At 41.1% G+C, this 17,025-nt stretch overlaps 1 protein-coding gene across 7 annotated transcripts in view; it reads right to left on the reverse strand.

Moving 5' to 3' along the window:
- Positions 1–2,991: 2,991 nt before the first annotated feature.
- Positions 2,992–17,025, reverse strand: part of LMO3 (LIM domain only 3) — a 98,965-nt gene continuing 84,931 nt past the window's right edge. For 6 of the 7 annotated variants that reach the window (XM_033952710.1, XM_033952714.1, XM_033952712.1 and 3 more), the window contains exons 3-5: positions 15,141–15,266; positions 9,712–10,016; positions 2,992–3,585 (exon numbers count right to left, since the gene is read on the reverse strand). In XM_033952710.1, coding sequence (XP_033808601.1) covers positions 9,716–10,016; positions 15,141–15,266 — 427 coding nt within the window. In that variant the 3' untranslated portion in view covers positions 2,992–3,585; positions 9,712–9,715. The remainder of the gene's footprint in view (positions 3,586–9,711; positions 10,017–15,140; positions 15,267–17,025) is intronic. The other variant, XM_033952716.1, reaches the window with a different exon arrangement.

The following is a 17,025-nucleotide window of genomic DNA, read 5'->3' on the forward strand; positions in this document are numbered from 1 at the left end:
CATAAACTGCAGTCACACGTTCATGGATCTCCTTTGGCTTTTTCCCTTTCTTTTGTGAGAAATTTTATCACTGAATGGTGCCCCAAGTCTAGCAGTTTCTTACTTGATTCACATGAGGACTCTCCTGACATTTGCCTCTTGGAATGTTAGATTCTCACTGAGCCGCAACTGTGCATGAGTAAGCTTGAGACATATCATAACATGCACAGACTTGTTTCAACACGCTTGCTACTTTCTTTCATGCTCAGGTAGTTAAATGATTGAACGCCCCTTGTTGCGCAGTGAGGTTGAGCAGTAATTGAAAGTACAAACCACACATGCCCAGGCTTAGGAGAGAGACTCTCTACCATCATGGTATGTACAAAATGAACCATTTAGAGAATACCTCAGTGAGGAAACAAAATCAGATAAAGGAGAAAAACAAGAAATCAGAAAAGTGAAAAGCAAGGGCAGAATTAAAAATGGCCAAGTTCAGGTATATCCACAAGAAGTGAGACCAATGATTTATCTCTGGTCAGCCAGTCAAAACAATCAAAGGATATGGGCGCTGTCTTGGTGAGGGCGCAGATACCTGTCTCCCCCCCCTCCCCACTGCTATGCATGCTCCCAGTGTCCCCCCTATCTCTATAATGCTCCTGGCTTGAGCAGCACCCCCCATACTTGCTATCGCATCAGCATTGGCTCTTGCTCAGATGTCACTTCCTGGACCCATGCCTAGAGGCAGGTGCAACAGCAGGTTGGGGGTTGCTGCTCGTTCTAGGAATGTTACAGAGGTATAGAGAAAGGAAAGTGGCGTGCGTATGGCAGGAGAGAGTGGGGGAGTGGAGAAGAGGACAGGGGAGGGGCCTCTCACCCTCTCTACACCACTTTATGGATGGATCCTATGGTGGTTGACTGGATAGTGATTGTGGAGTACTTATTGGGTTGGTCGTTGGGCTGATTCTGTTCAAAACATCTTCATGAATGATTAGAAGGGGAAGTCTTCATTTAGACATGAGTAGCCTTATTGGTTTTATTGTGTTCTCTCACTTCAAGTTGACCTTTAGTGGACACATCTGTAGATGTAGCCAGTTTTTACCCAATTGAACACTCAGAACTTTGGACAGCAATTAATCATAACCATGTGGCTAGATTCTACACAACTTTTAGCTAAATAATTTGAAAGGGTGGTCTTTAAACATATGAACCACCATATTGGATCAGATCTATGGTCCATCTAGCCCAATTTCCTGTTTCTAACAGTGGCCAATCCAGGTTACAGTACCTGGCAGAAGCCCAAATAGTATCAACATCCAGGGCAAGCAGTGGCTTCCCCCACGTGTCTGAATAGCACGCTATGGTCCTTTCCTCCAGGAACTTGTCCAAACCTTTAAGTCCAGCCAAGTAAGTTCCAGAACTTAACTATTCTTTTGAGTAAAAAATATTTCCTCTTATTTGTTTTAAAAGCATTTCCATGCAATTTCATCGAGTGTCCCCAGGTTTTTGTACTCTTTGAAAGGATGAAAAAATTGATTCACTTTTACCCATTCTACACCACTCAAAATTTTTTAGACCTCAAATCATATCCCCCCCTCCCTGTCTTTTCCAAGCTGAAGAACCCCAACCTCTAAGACTTTCTTCATAAGAGGAGTGTTATCCCCATTATCATTTGGTTGCTCTTTGAACCTTTTCTAATTCTTCTATACCTGTGAGATTCAACAACCAGAACTGTCCATAATATTCAAGGTAAGGATGCATCATGGAGTGATAGCGGCTTTCCTAATAATTTGTAGAATCGTGTTTTCTTGGGGTTTTTTGGTGCAGCAGCACACTGGGCAGAAGATTTCAGCAAGTGTCTACAATGACACCCAGATCTTTTTCTCATGTGCCAACTCAAAAGGTAGATCATAGCATAAAATTATGATTTGAATATTCTTCCCGATGTGCATCACTTTGCATTTGTCCACATTAAATTCCATTTGCCATTTGGACGTCCAGTCTTCCAATTTAAGGTCCTCCTGCAATTTTTCATAGTCCTCATGTTTTGACAACTTTAATTCTGCAGATAACATTCATTCACCTCACTTGTCATTTCAATTTCCAGATCATTTTAAAACATATTAAATAGCACCAGTCCCAGTACAGATCCCCGTGGCACTCCATTATTTTCCCTCTTTATTGAGAAAAATGGACATTTAACCCTGCCCTTTATTTTCTGTCCAGTAACCAATTTTTAATCCAGAACTGAAAATTGCCTTCTATCCCATCACTCTAATTTTCTCAGGAGTCTCTCATGGGGAACTTCTTGAAAGCTTTTTGAAAGTCTAGATACACTACATCTACTGGCTTGCCTTTAGCCACATGTTTATTCAAACCTTGTTGTCCATCTCCTGCATGGAAGGAATTTTGACAGTGACCAGTACAGCTTGACATTCTAGCCTTCTTGCCCTACAATTCCATCTAAACCTCTATCAACTGAAGTTAGTCTAATGCTATTTTTTCTTATGGAAATCTCTCAACTTGGCTAAAGCTCACTCCAAATCCCTTTGTTGTTGACTTAAGTGTTGCTAATGTAGACTGTAGTTTTGCTTTAAGTTCTGCTCTTCCCTTTCATATAGAATGGTAAATAAAATTAACAGAGTCATGTTTCATCCCTTGTATTTATTGAGAGACCATTCGTTAAAGGCAATGACAGGGTTTATGACTCGTTCATCCTCCTGCATGCTAGGGCCTGGGCACATTCTCCAGCAGTAGCGACACACTCACTACCACAGCCAGACTGTTTGGTTCATTATTTATGGCTTTCCATCACTGAAGTAGGCTATTGTCCTACAGATAACCAGGCTCCTTCTCTCAAAATTTAGACTCTCTAGGCTTTAGTATCCATGACATTGATAGAAAGTTGGAAGAGAATCCAAATGTAATGGCTTATAAAAATCATCTTGAAAATGTCAATTTGACTAATGCAGAGCGTTGTTTAATAGCTTCAGCAGAGATAAGGTGGGGCTGGAGTGTTTGATCATAAGTCGAGATTACTCTTTAATTCTTTTGCTACAAAGTTACAACTTATCTCAAATGGCCGAGTGCTATACAGACAGCATGAATATACAATAGCTTTAAACACGTGTGTACTAAATACAACGATACAAAGACACAAATAAGAACACAAATGGTAACACAATAAAACTGTATTACATTTGTGCTTCAAATATTACAATACATATGTACAAAGTAGTCCAAAATAAAGATCTCATGCCAAGTGACACATGGGAATCAAAACCAATGCAAGCAAAAATATTCAGAGTATATACAGTACCCTTGGGAAACATTCAACTCGGAGTGGGAGCAATTCACTACATGTAGGACCAGTTCTTCTTACACCACATGTGATCCTCAGAGCTCCCTTCCTCTAAGCTAGTCAGGGGGTTCCCGCTTCAATTCTTTTTACATGATGAACAAAGAGAATAGTGCTTTCATCTGCGTAATGCGGCATCATGGGTTCAACGAACCTGAGGCGCATACCCTTCTTTCATTAAACCTTCTTCATAGTCTGTCTGGCAAAGAATCATGTTGTTCTTCAAGAAAAATTTGTCTCCGACGCAAAATCTGAGGGGACAGAAAGAAAGGGACTTAAGTTACATAGGATAACTTCTCATTCCATTAAAAAAAAAAAAAGAGAGAGATTACACCCCTTCCCATTTCACATAGGGTCCTTTCACTAAGGCGTGCTAGCCGTTTTAGCTAGCACGCCTTAGTGAAAGGACCCCATAGTCATTTAGCACTGGTCCCATTATCTTGTTTGAAAACATCCATAATGATACTCAAGAGCCAGTGGCACAGTAAAGGGGTGCGGAGGGTGGGGGAGAGAAATCTTCCTAAGAGCACGGCACCCCTCCTCTCCATTGCATGTGCCCCTTACCATCCCCATACCTTTTTTCCCCCTGGTGCGAGGTTGCTGCCCGTGTTGGCTTCGGCGCTCTCTCTGATGTCACTTCCAGGACCCGCGCCTAGGAAGCAGCGTCAAAGGTTGAACCGACACCGACGTGGGCATGCTACTCAGGCCGGAGAAGTTAAAAAGGTACGGGGAAAGGGAAGGGGGCATCACCCCTTTGGGCACCGCTGACCCATACTACACCACTGAGAGCATTTGGTCATCTGATCCACGGGTGAGCAACTAAGGTCTGTTGTTCATCCTCTGTGTTATCACCATAATGTATACCTGGTGTGCAATTTACGTGCTCAGCACTATATAATTTAGGGGAATTTAGGAAACACCTAAAAACATATCTGTTACTGAAGTACTTAGGTAGCTGAAATGCACAATCTTCCACAACAAATGATCTCCAGAACTGTCACTAAGCTCTAACTTTGTTAGTTAAATTCAATCTGTAGCATTTTTAATCATTGTAAACTGCATAGAACTTCACGGTCCTGCAGTATATAAACTATTATTATTATTATAACCTCTTAAGTTTTGTTATACATTTACTGTACAGCATTGTGGTTGGGTATTCGAGTCCTAGCAACTTGATGAATTGTGGCTCTAAAAAGAAATCGGTTTTGTAGTCTGGAAAGGTTCCAGTGGAGATGTCAGACTAACGATGTACCACCCCATTTGGGCAGCAGCAGATGGGCAGAGTTAGAGGTAGAGGATCGCGTTTGATGTGACAACGGGGACAACATCAAATTTGTACTGCGCAGAAGAAAGGCCCAGAAATCTACTTCTGTATTCTGCCAAGCAAACTTGATGCAACAAAGAATCAACAAGATGGTCCCCTAGGTCAGAAGGCACTCACCATATAAGTAGGGAAGAGCTGACTGTACAGCATAGCTACAGCTTATAGACAACAGTGAGGTAATCACTGATTATGAATTTGTATTGGAATGATCCCTCTCCTCCTGGATCTGGTATATTTGGACACAACTTCTCTTATGTACTATCTAAATCTCAAGTGTGTGTCACGGGAGATGAGCCAGGGATTTCAATAGACAGGCAACGATGAGATCAGCACAGGGGAGGAAAACCCCCCTTCTGGGCTGGTATAGAGGCATTTACACGAGAGGCCCTGGGAGGGAAAGGGAGTGCTAGATAGAGGACCAGTTGGGCCGCCACGTGAGCGGACTGCTGGGCACGATGGACCTCAGGTCTGACCTAGCGGAGGCACTGCTTATGTTCTTATACTAGTGCTAGAATTAAAATAGGAAAAGAATGGGGCTGGAAACCTCAACCCTTCCTTCCTCGTTACTCCAATCATAATTGGTGCTCCTCAAACTGCTTTATTTCCATTGAAGAATTGCTCAGGTTCCGGTATGTTGGTTGTGCCTTCGTTTGTAAATACAGACAAAAACGAACATGTTAAGTCTTTCCGTGATTTCTTTCTCCTCCTTCGCCACTCCCTTTCTGTCTCTGTTGTCCAGCGGTCCCACCTCCTCCCTTGCTGGCTGCTTCCCTTTAACATATCTAAAGAACGGTTTGAAATTCCGTGCTTCCCTGGCTAGCCTCTCTTCATACTCTCTTTTGGCTTTTCGAACCACACGGTAACATTCTTTTTGATACTTCCTGTGCTCTTTCCAGTTCCCCTCAGTTTTGTCCTTTTTCCATTTCCTGAATGAATTTTTCTTATTGCCTATCGCTTCCTTCACTATTTTAGTTATCCACGCCGAGTCTTTCATTCAACTCTTTTTGCAGCCCTTTCTGAATCTGGGGATATACAGATTTTGCGCCTCGTTCACTGTGTCCTTGAAAAAAGACCAGGGATGTTCTACCGTTTGCTTGATATGTAAGTCACCTTGAACCTATAGATTAGATTTCTAGAGCGGTTCAACTGCTCACCAGGATGGCCACTCTCAGCCACTTCCCCCAAAAGCATTCCTCATTCACCAGCCATGTTTAGAGCCTTCTGAACTGAACGTTGCAAAAGACCGCCATGCATGCACACACTTATGCCAGGGCCAGACAAACTAGCTCAGATTATAGCCTGGCACATAAAACCTCATGTGCAGATCATTTTTGATGGGGTCATTCTTTCAGCATCTTTTGCAGGGTATTTTCTATAGATTCTGGAAAGGGAGTACTTGAGATTTCAGAACACTTGAAAGACTTCTCCCTTTCTGTAGTTGAAAATTACTGAAATAGAACCATTATTAAAACACAGGCTCATATGGAGACTTCTTTAAAAAGGATTTTCTGATGCATTTGCATTGCACCCCCTCATATACTAATCCCACTTGTGGGAGCCTCAGCTAGCTCAGAATGAATTAAAGAACTTAACCCTCCCCCATGTCAAACTTGTTTGACGATTCAGTATCAGACATTACTCTGATTTCATTTGTTGGAAATTGTACAAGGACTTTTACCTTAATCTTCAGTTAACACATTACGTAGACTCCACCTTTTGGGACAGAATGGACTTTTCCATTGATAGGTTTCGGTCATCCTGGGGAGATGGAAACTCCCATTTATAAGACCCTCATGAAAAGGGTCCTCGATCCTCTCCTGAACTGAGCTTTATCTAATCTAGAAATTCTAATAGTCGCACCATCTTTTAATATGGCACAGTCCTCTGTACTTAAATTCCTTTTCAATTTATACATAGGATTTACCCTGTAAGCCCATTTGGGGTGCTTCTAGAGAAGTAACCACTTCAAGCCAGCTATACCAACTCAACTGCCCTGGCTTCCTAGTCAAAGATGGTTAAAAACGTCAGGTTCCGATTTTTATACACATTGGCTGGAGCTAGACAGTTGAAAGAGTTCAGGATGAGGTTTTTCAACTCATAATAAAAATTAAGTCTTCTTTACCTTCATGTTTTCAATAAACATACATTAGCATCTCTGATATTTACTGTAATTAAGAGAACTAGTCTATTAACCAAATTATGTTCATGCAAAAAGTCCAGTATCTCATTCTGGAAAACAGATCCGTGACCTTGAGAACAAATATTTACAATAGAGTCCAATTTGAAATGTAGGCAGCGATTCCTAAAGATCTGGAAACTAATCTCGTAATAACTTACAATTCTTATGTTGGACTGTACACAGGTAAAGTGGATTGAATATGAAATATTTTTCATTGTACTTTGTTGAATGCAGAAACATTCCATTCTTGTATGATATTTCTAACTGAACTGTAAACTACTTGACATTTCAAGCCAATTATGAACACTATTTTAATTTGGAAGGTAAAAATCCAAGCATTCAAACATACGAGCAAGTGTGTTAGGCCTGTTTTTAGTGTACTGTAATCTGTAAGGTGTCTGACCAGTACCTCAAATACAACAAGTGGCTGTAATAGTTACTGCATAAATGGAAGTCATTCAACCAACCCAAACAGGCAGTTGTTGCTTTGGCATTTCAAAGCTGCCATTCAAAATGGTGGGCACTGGAGGATCGAGTGACTTGCCCAGGGTCACAAGGAGCAGCACCAGGATTTGATCTCGCAACCTCTGGGAGAAGAAGCAGCAGCTCAACCAGTTAGCTATAGCCCATTTTTCTGGTCCTTTCTCATCTTCAACCATGGCAGTAGCTCTGCTCATTTTCTCCTCCTCTTCCTCCGAGCTCCTGTGGCAAGGAAGAAGCAGTGATGCACAGCATAATGAATCACTTCTCCCTCCTTGGCTGGCATAGGCCCAACTGTTTGCATGAACTGCGAGACCCGCTTGCTCTAATTTCCTATCAGTGTCACAAGTTCGTGGAGCATCCGAGCCTTGAAGGCTTAGGGCAGTGGTTCCCAAACCTGTCCTGGAGGACCCCCAGGCCAGTCGGGTTTTCAAGATAGCCCTAATGAATATGCATGGAGCAGATCTGCATTCCTGGCATCTCCTTTATATGCAAATCTCTGTTATGCATATTCATTAGGGCTATCTTGAAAACCCGACTGGCCTGGGGGTCCTCCAGGACAGGTTTGGGAACCACTGACTTAGGGTGTCATATAAGTGAGAAATTCTGGGGTATTGCTGCTCACAAGGGGCAAAGGTAGTACCAGCTAAGGGGTAGGCATAGTACTTGTGCAGCTGGCAGGCTCACTCTTGCAGGAGCTGGGAACTCCTGTGAAGCAAATTGGGGGGCCTAAATGGAATAACAGCGCAAACCTATACAGTTGGAATGAAATGAGCTCCTAACTTAGTCAACAAGGCAGGAGAATGGGGTGAATGGCTAGGCTCAGATGACTCGTATTCATAATGGAATAAAGCTGCAGCCATCTGTTAACTCACCTGATGGCCTCCTGCCCTTGTTGAACAGTTACAATAAATCCGAGGTATAGTTTTGCAAGGCGGTAGGTTGGTCATTCCCAACTTGCCTATGTTCAGGAGTTGTCTTCATCGATGAAGCATAAAAACTGAGGAAAACACATGACAAGCCAGGGGAGGAGGAGATGTGGTAGGGAAGTAGAGTTTTTCCATTTCTAGACCACAAATACCTTTCAGTTCATTGTGGTGTACAAAGAAACAAAAAGACTGTAAAACTACAGTGACCTACAAAATTTACAGTTAAAATAGCAAGAATTTTCAGTTATAAAATAAATGACTGGATTTTCAATTACTAATAAATTTGGTAAACGATTCCAATAATTTTCTAAATTGTAAATATGAAGATGAAAATGATAGCAGTCAATGTAAAAACTTCTTCTAAATACATTCTCTTACCAATGGAAACGTGAAAATAGAAGTAATTCGTAAAGGTTGATTTGTATTAAAGATACTTAATTGGGCCATTAAGTATCCCGGAATTTGTCCCGGAAGAGCTTTATAACTCCAAATTTAAACATAACCCTTGCCTCAAAAGGAAGCTAGTGAAGAACTCTATAATATCAAGAAATGTGGTCAGATTTCTTCAGATTGACGATCAAGTGAACAGCAGCATTTTGGATTCTTTGTAATTCTGGTATTTATTATATAGTATATATTTCATATCTACCCTTATGAGTTCTATGTGGATTACTAAAAAAAAAAAAAAAAAGGAGTCAAGGTAGACCTAGGAAACAAAGTTTTAATTAAAACCTGGTCAATAAATACTTTTGTCTCAAACAATCTTCCTATATGACAGATAGCAGGATAATTCTAATTGCAGCTTTATAAGAACAGGGTAAGAACATAAGCATTGCCTCTGCTGGGTCAGACAAAAGTCCATCGTGCCCAGCAGTCCGCTCCCGCGGCGACCCTCCAGGTCCATGACCTGTAAGTGCTCCTTTACCCAAGAGGTTTATTCCCTATTCATTTAATATCCTGTATTTTAGCCCTCTGTCTATACCCTGCAATCCCCTTTTCCTTCAGGAAGTCATCCAATCCCTTTTTGAAACCCAATATTGTACTCTGTCCTATCACCTCCCCTGGAAGTGCAAGCCAGGTGTCCACCAACCTCTGAGTTAAGAAGAACTTCCTAGCATTTGTTTTGAATCTGTCTCCTTTCAATTTTTCTGAATGTCCTCTTGTTTTTGATGTCCCTGCTAATCTGAAGAATCTGTCTCTCTCCACCTTCTCTATGCCTTTCATGATTTTATAAGTCTCTATCATGTCCCCTCTAAGTCAGGGTGAGACGGGGACAAGATGGCATCTTGAGCAGTGCACATAATTGAGTGCTCTCCGTCTATGGGCCAACTTTCTTGGAATAAATAGTTTCTCAGCCTTAACTAATGCCCAAAAGACGTGGGAAACAGAGGGGATTACCCCCGCCTACTTATGTTAGCTCTGTTTTGCAACAGACTGTAATAACATTGTTTACAGTCCAACCTACCAGTTCAGGCGGATCTGCTGCTGAGTTTGGGGGAAGGACTCAGCTTGGATGGCGACCTGACGCTGATCCCGAGAGGACCACACACGCCCCCCAATGCCTGGAGGAGCTTCGGAAGACCGGTCGCTGTGGGGGGCTCCCTGAGTACAACGGGCGAGATGCTGCCGAGACCTGAAGTTGAACCGTAAGTTTTAATATCAACACTGACGCCTGCCATGGAGTCGCAGCGAGCTGGGAGCATTGCTTCTTGAGGAGCAAGGTTGTGGGGGAGGGCGAGGGAACCCAAGATTCGGCACCTGGAGAAAACGCTGAAAAGAAGCTGGTGGTTATTTCCCCCCTTCAAGCCACTTGAGAGAACTCAGGCGGTTACACTTGATTCCATCTGGATGGCATTGGAGAATCTGCACTCGGTATGTGCAAACTTTGTATCAATAACATTAAATTCAACTTCTAAGATAACTCTGTTGGAGACAACACTTTAGCAGCAACAATTAGAGATGAAGAAGTTAGAGAAAACAGTTGAGACTAAGAACTTGATGACTAAACAAATTTCAGATAAAATGTTGTTCCTGAGGAAGATTTAAAACTTGGAGAAACAGAAAAGTTTGAATCTGAGACTTTTAAATTTTCCAGTAGCCAAGTTTGTCACCCTGGGAAATTTTTTAGAAATTTCATGTTAACTACATTAAAGATATCAGAATTTGATCTCCCCCCCCACTACAAAAAATGTATTACTTTAAAAAAATTTCAATTAAAGAAGGAGAATTAGGAAGAGGTAGGGATCAGATGGATTTATCCGATATATTTCAATAATCAGATATTGAAATAGAGGGTCGGACTACCTTATTAGTCTCTCTTGTGTTTCATCAGGACAAGGAAATGTTGCTGAAATTGTACTTTAATTTGAAACAAGTATCCTATTTGGGAGGAAGGGTAGACATGTTTCCTGATGTCTCAAAATGGACGCAATCAAGAAGAAAATAATTTCTATCCTACCGTGCGAAAGTGATTACATTAGGGGCAGTTTTTCAGTTAAGATTTCCCTGTAAATGTGTGGTTTCCCTTCAGGGACATACTTTGAACCTGCCCAATTAGGTTTCTTTTTAGAAGGTAAGGGTTTCTCTACGCATCCAGATTGAATCAGGATGGTTGTGGTGTTAAAATAATGGAAGGTTGTTAACTGCTCTCTTTCCTAAAGTTTAGTTTAATATATCCCTGCCCCAAGGGTTTGTTTTCTTCTTGTCTCCTTCTCCTATTGTGGACTATGCGAGATGAAATATTACTTTTGTGTTAACTTTTTGCTTAGATCAGCTAATACTGATTGTATTGTATTTTAGTATTTCCTTATCATTGTGATGTAATGATAACTTGAAATGTTAAATAAAAAAAATAATAAAAAATAGAACAGGGTACAGTAAGTCTTAAATCAAATTCCACTAGGATTGGGAAAATTTTAAATCGGTGTCTTCCATTCTCAAATTTTAGAGGATAGATTACATTACATTAGTGATTTCTATTCTGCCATTACCTTGCGGTTCAAGACGACTTTTGGGAAAAGCAATAAATTTGATATAATGGAACTTTACCATGAAAGATTTTATAAAACCATCATAGTTTAATAGAATCCTTGCTTCACCTGCTAACTAGTGCAGTTGAATTAAAGAGGGAGGACTCACTCCAATTACATTGGAGCATGAATTGTAGTGAGTGTTCTATAGTGATTTGGGGTCACTGAATTCAAAACTGGCCTTAATTTTTTGGTATAACCCTCTGATTTTTGGCAAAAGAGCATAATGCAAAAATTAACATTTTTGCTATATTTTTTAATTCTTGGAGTAAATGTTATAACAATCTCCGAATTATTAAAATAGTTTGCCTCAAATTAGATTTTTAAGCAAAGTGAGAAAAGTGCATGGATAGCATTGAAAAATGTAACTGAACATTTTCTGGGGAATAGGAAGACACCAGACTATGTCCAAGTGGTGGAGAGGATGCTTAAAGCATTCTGTGATCTCAAATGCAACATGTCACTAAAAATTCATTTTCTCCACTCATATCTGGATTTTCCTCTAATAATCTTGGTAGTGTTAGTGATGAGCACAGAGAAAGGTTTCACCAGGACACTGCTACAATGGAGAAATGATATCGGGGCAGATGCTCCTAATCTCGTTTATAAATCCACTTCAACAGCAAAACGATTCTAGAAAATAATACTTATAGGAACTTTTAAATCGGCGCAATGTATTACATTATGACTTCTCATGCTATAAATATTAGCAGTCTGCTCAAATTATACGTGATAGAGAAAACCAAGGCTATTTTCATACACAGGAGGTCAAATTCTATAAAGTAAACCTCATTTTCTTCTTGCCCCATAAAGTTAAAAATTTGTTGCGCAGTGTTAGCCAATAAAACACCTATTTGTTGGCATTAGTGTTTTTTAATTGTTTAAAATCTGAAATTAGAAGCCCTAAGTAACAGGTTTGTAGGGGACCGACGATGACCTCCTTTTGTTTACCATCAAATCCAATACAGAGACGCGAACCTTGTTGAAAGCCTCTTGCGTGTGGAGTCCGTGAACTTGCGTTTTGCTTGACTGATGAAGATGACTTGAGTTCTCACATTAGAGAGCTCCGTCTTGTGTGTGCTGAAGTGACAGGACAATAACTAGGTGCTAATTGTGCGTAACCAGCACAACGGATGTGTGCTTCCATTATGGCAGATAAATGAAAAAAAGACTGGCAGAAAATGTATTAGGTACGTTAATGATACTAAGGGGGGAAAAATAAGTTTGCTGTACAGCAGATGTGGACGAGTCAAAATTCTGATTTAATTTCAAATTAACTCTGATGGTTAAGAGACTAAAGTTGAAAAATGTAGGAGATCCAAGTTCTATTCTGATCACTGTCCTTTTAGCGATAATTCACCCACTTAGGGCCAACAATTATTTGGAGCTCTGGGTGAATAAGCTTAATGGTATCCCACATTTTTAAAATGCTACAAAGGAACCCCCAAACATCTCACCCCTGTAGAGTTCTTTAGGTGTTTAATAATTTCCATTTGTCTCCTACATATAAATGATCAGTTATTATATGTATGAGATTCAGTCCATTTAAGGCATGCAGTGTCAGTTGATGGAATAGGGCAGTTTATACAGCGCGCTTGGTGCGACAGAGCAATCCAAGGACAAGAAGCCAAAACGTTTTGCTTGCAATTTGGCCTTAGAAAACCTCACACTTGTACAGTTCCATGGGAACTAAATGAGCAGGAAAAAAAGCAGCGACTAAGAAACACGAGTACCTTAAATTATTTCTGTTTTATGACGGTACAAAGGATAAATCTAAACAAACATGGCTGGAGTTTAGTAACCACCTTTTCATTAAGAGATTCACTCCTCCACCCCCCCCCCCCCCTTTTCCTAAGCCGCGATAGAGGTTTCTACCAGTGCCTAGAGTGCTAAATGCCCAACGCTACTCCAACACTCAGAATTCCTATGAGCATTAGAGCAGTGTCGGAGCATTTAGCGCCCTGGGCCCCGGTAAAAACCTCTATCGCGGCTTAGTAAAAGAAAGCCAAAGTAATATACAATACATTGAATAGTAATCAGGTCCCAGCAGGCTCACAATCTAATTGTGGTACCTGGAGCATTGGTGTGCTAAATGAGTTTTCCAGAATCGAACTCACAACCTCAGGATGCCGAGGCAGCAGCGCTAACCACTAGGCCACACCTCCACTTTAATTTATTCATGATTCTATACTGCTTAGCCAATAAGATCTCAGCAATGTACATGGAAGCGCAAACTAAATATTTTCAGTTATTTGCACCTTTTCTTTTTTTATAGCAATTAATAGTTCTACCAACATGTGCAACACAGATGACAAAAGGCAACTTTTCACGTAAATTAATAAAATCTCTACAACTCACAATGGGACCCTACAGACAGACATTAACTTCTTTAAATGATTAGGGGTATTAAAAACAAAAATTGTACTTTTCCCTGGACAAAAAGCGGTCAATATTGAGGATGCTCATCTACCACTATATCTACAAAGCTGGCAAATTCCTCTCTACGCAGGGAGCATAGGAGCTGTCAATGGAGCTTCATCTACTCTGAAAGAGGGATCCAGTGTCTGCACTCCTACCCAGCATGTCTAGGCAATCCAGGGCCATTTCAAGCTACATACATATTAAATTTAGGATCTCCTGAAAGATGGTTAGGTGTAGAACAGCTCACCCTGGTGAGGGGGAGGGGGGGTGTAAAGCAGCAGTGAAGTCCAGCTGTTTTGGGGGATCCTGCCAAGTACTTGGATTGCCAAGACTGCAAGATGGAATAATGAGCTTGCTGAACCTTTGGTCTGATTCAGTAGGACAATTTTTATGCTTTTGTGCAGATTTGGGAGTATTGCATGAACTTCAATTGACCACCTCCAAGCTTCCATCAGCATGCAGTAATTTGCCAGTATAAAAAACAGCTAGCAACCAATTAAAATTGCTAAAATTATTCATGCATTAGCAGAAGGGATTAAAATATTGGGTATTATATTAAACAAGAGGAATCAAGTGGACTTTTTGCCTTATATGATGTTTCTTTGCTAATTGACTCTGTATTGAGCTAGTCATCTTTTGGCCATGGCAAGACTTCCTGGTTATGTTTTAAATTTAAACAGATTAAAATCAGGACACAGAACATGTTTAAGGTTCAGGTTCATCTAACCCCACAATGGTCTAGAAAGTGACTAAACATACTTTGACAATGCAAAAAGAAAAGCGAGGGGAGGAGTGAGCAAAGTACTTAAGATACCCTGAAACACTTCCTAAAATAATGCTGTGGGTATGAAACCCCAGTGACTTTCACTAGGCCTTCTTAGCATACTATGACTCCTTGAATTCCAGCGCCATGAGAAGCTCAGAATTTACAAGCCAGTAAATTGCACCTAGGCTTACTAGAGGTCCAGATTTACCTGGCCATGCCCTTTTTAGATGGGTTTTCAAAACCTGGCACTTTGTGATGTCACATGCAGATGCCCTCCAGATGTGGCCCCGAAGAGATGAGGTTTATGTGGGGCCACACATACTTTTTTTATTGGTGGAATAATATGGTAACCCTAATTGTACCAAACTTGTGTGTTGTGGTTCTCTAAAAGAACTATGGGGGTTAGTCCAAGTAACAATTCCCATGTGATAAGAGTTGCTGACACAGAAGTCCAAACCACCATCTATTCTACCCTGGCTTCCAGACACTTCCAGCGAGAACTCTGCAGTTTGCTTCTTTTGGGCTGTGTGCAATATTTAATATAATCATCACCCTTCAGTCACCATAGGCCCATGAACAATGCAGGATGGTACGACACTTTCGATAATCACCAAGTGTTTCCAGTAGCAAATGCCACTAAGAGAAGCAGAACTTCCTCAAAAAGAAAAAAATTCTTACCTCTGATTACAAAGTTGACAGGCAAAACAGTCCAGGTGGTAAACATTATCCTTCGCTCTCATCACCATCTCAAAGGCAGGGATGAGCTTGCTACAGGCAGCGCAGTTTCCTGTTACGCCAAACAACCTGTAGAGACAGAACGAAAGACCTTTTCAGTGCTAGTCCAAAAACAGGAGGATGTGCCAAGGAACTAACTTTTGAAATACCAGCACTGCTGTGTCCTCATTTCTAACTATGGCACACCAAAGGCATCGGATAGAAGCGGGTAACATTTATTAAAAAGGGCGACACAAGCAAAAGGTTCAGTAGAAACCGCACAGGAGAGGAATCTTTCAATATTGTAACCAGCAAAGGGAACCATTAAGACAAATGCAGTAAGGCTGATCCAAAGCCTCTTTCCCACAGGTGCTGCTCAGCACAGCTTTTAAGACTCAAACTTGCAATCCCATGCAACCCTGGCCCACTAATGAGCAAAAAACACCAACCCCCAAAGATCTGGACTTGGAAAAGCTGTTCCAGGCCTATGGGGTGACAGAAAATGGCAGCAGAAAAGAACCTTTTTTTGGTTCACCCATTTTAACCTTCCTTCTGTTTTGTTGTTATCCTCCCACCCCACTCCCAGTCCCTGTATGCCATGTACACTTAAACTCTCATCAATGGTTTGAATGTTAACACCTCATATCTTCCAGGCACCCACCATCCTCTTGGTGAAATTCTTGCACTTGTTTTTCCACTCTTCAGTTTCATATGATGCCATATAATTGGTGCAGTAGCTTGAGAACCTGGGTTCAGTTTCCACTACAACTCTGTGAAAGAGTAAGGGGTTATCTTCTGCTAATGCTACCATTCCACCTCCATACAGCAGGGGCTGCCAGCCCAAGACTGAGCGGACTACAGGTCCCAGATTGCACTGGGCTTTTATAGCTTAGGGCTGAGCTACCTTAACAAGGTAACCCTTCTGAGTCAGGGGGCAGGGTTCAGCTGGGAGGTGTTTTGTCACAGAGCAGAATCATTAGGGAGAGGTCCCTGGTGGAAGAGAAAAGGGGAAGGTGAAGCTAACTCCTCTTGAGCTGAAAAAGAAAGACTATACACCGACAGCTTGGCTGAGGGCATCTGGGCTGTATGTGTGGACCACCTTTGCTGCATATGGAGGTCCTAGAGTGAACATAGGAGCTAGGGAAGCTGAATGGAAGAGCCAACTGTTTTGCCGATAAGAGAATCTTACCTTCGGCAGGTTCTATGTGGAACACACTGCCTATATTTTAATGCTTGTGATTGAATGCTGCATAAAACGGTTTCTTGCAACTGGTTTGGGGTGTGGTGAGGCCTACTGAGAATGTCACTGGAAAGTAGTAGGAAAGTTGAAAAGCATAGCTTGTTTTTTTTTTGGTTTTTTTTTTGAAAAGAAACCGTTAAGGGAAACTTGTGAAGAAACAGGCTCTTCCCTGCTGTTTAATAAAGAGTTATTTTTGTATGTGTGTGTTCTGTCACAAACTCCTTGGGATTCTAGACAAGTCATTTAACGCTCCATTGTCTCAGATAGGGAACTTAAGATTGTGAACCCAGTAGGGACAGAAAGTATATGTAAACCTTTGATTGTACCATAGAAGTAAATCAAATCCCCTGACCTTTTACTGTCTTTTTAACTTCATATTTTAGGGAAAAAGAGCCTTCTCCCAGTTCTTTATTGAAGCCTACAAGATATTTGAATAGGTGTTTCATACCGTCTTACTTCAGAAAATACCTTTTAACTCTTTTAATCTGAATAAGGGTTGCTGCCAGTCCATGTATCATTTCAGTGGTCACCCTTTGGATCACCTCTATGGTATCGGTACCATTCGGTAGATATTGTGTAAAAACGGAGCAATACCTTTTTAGGTTTTTT

This window comes from Geotrypetes seraphini, chromosome 7 (genome assembly GCF_902459505.1).
Source record: "Geotrypetes seraphini chromosome 7, aGeoSer1.1, whole genome shotgun sequence".
Classification (NCBI taxonomy): domain Eukaryota; kingdom Metazoa; phylum Chordata; class Amphibia; order Gymnophiona; family Dermophiidae; genus Geotrypetes; species Geotrypetes seraphini.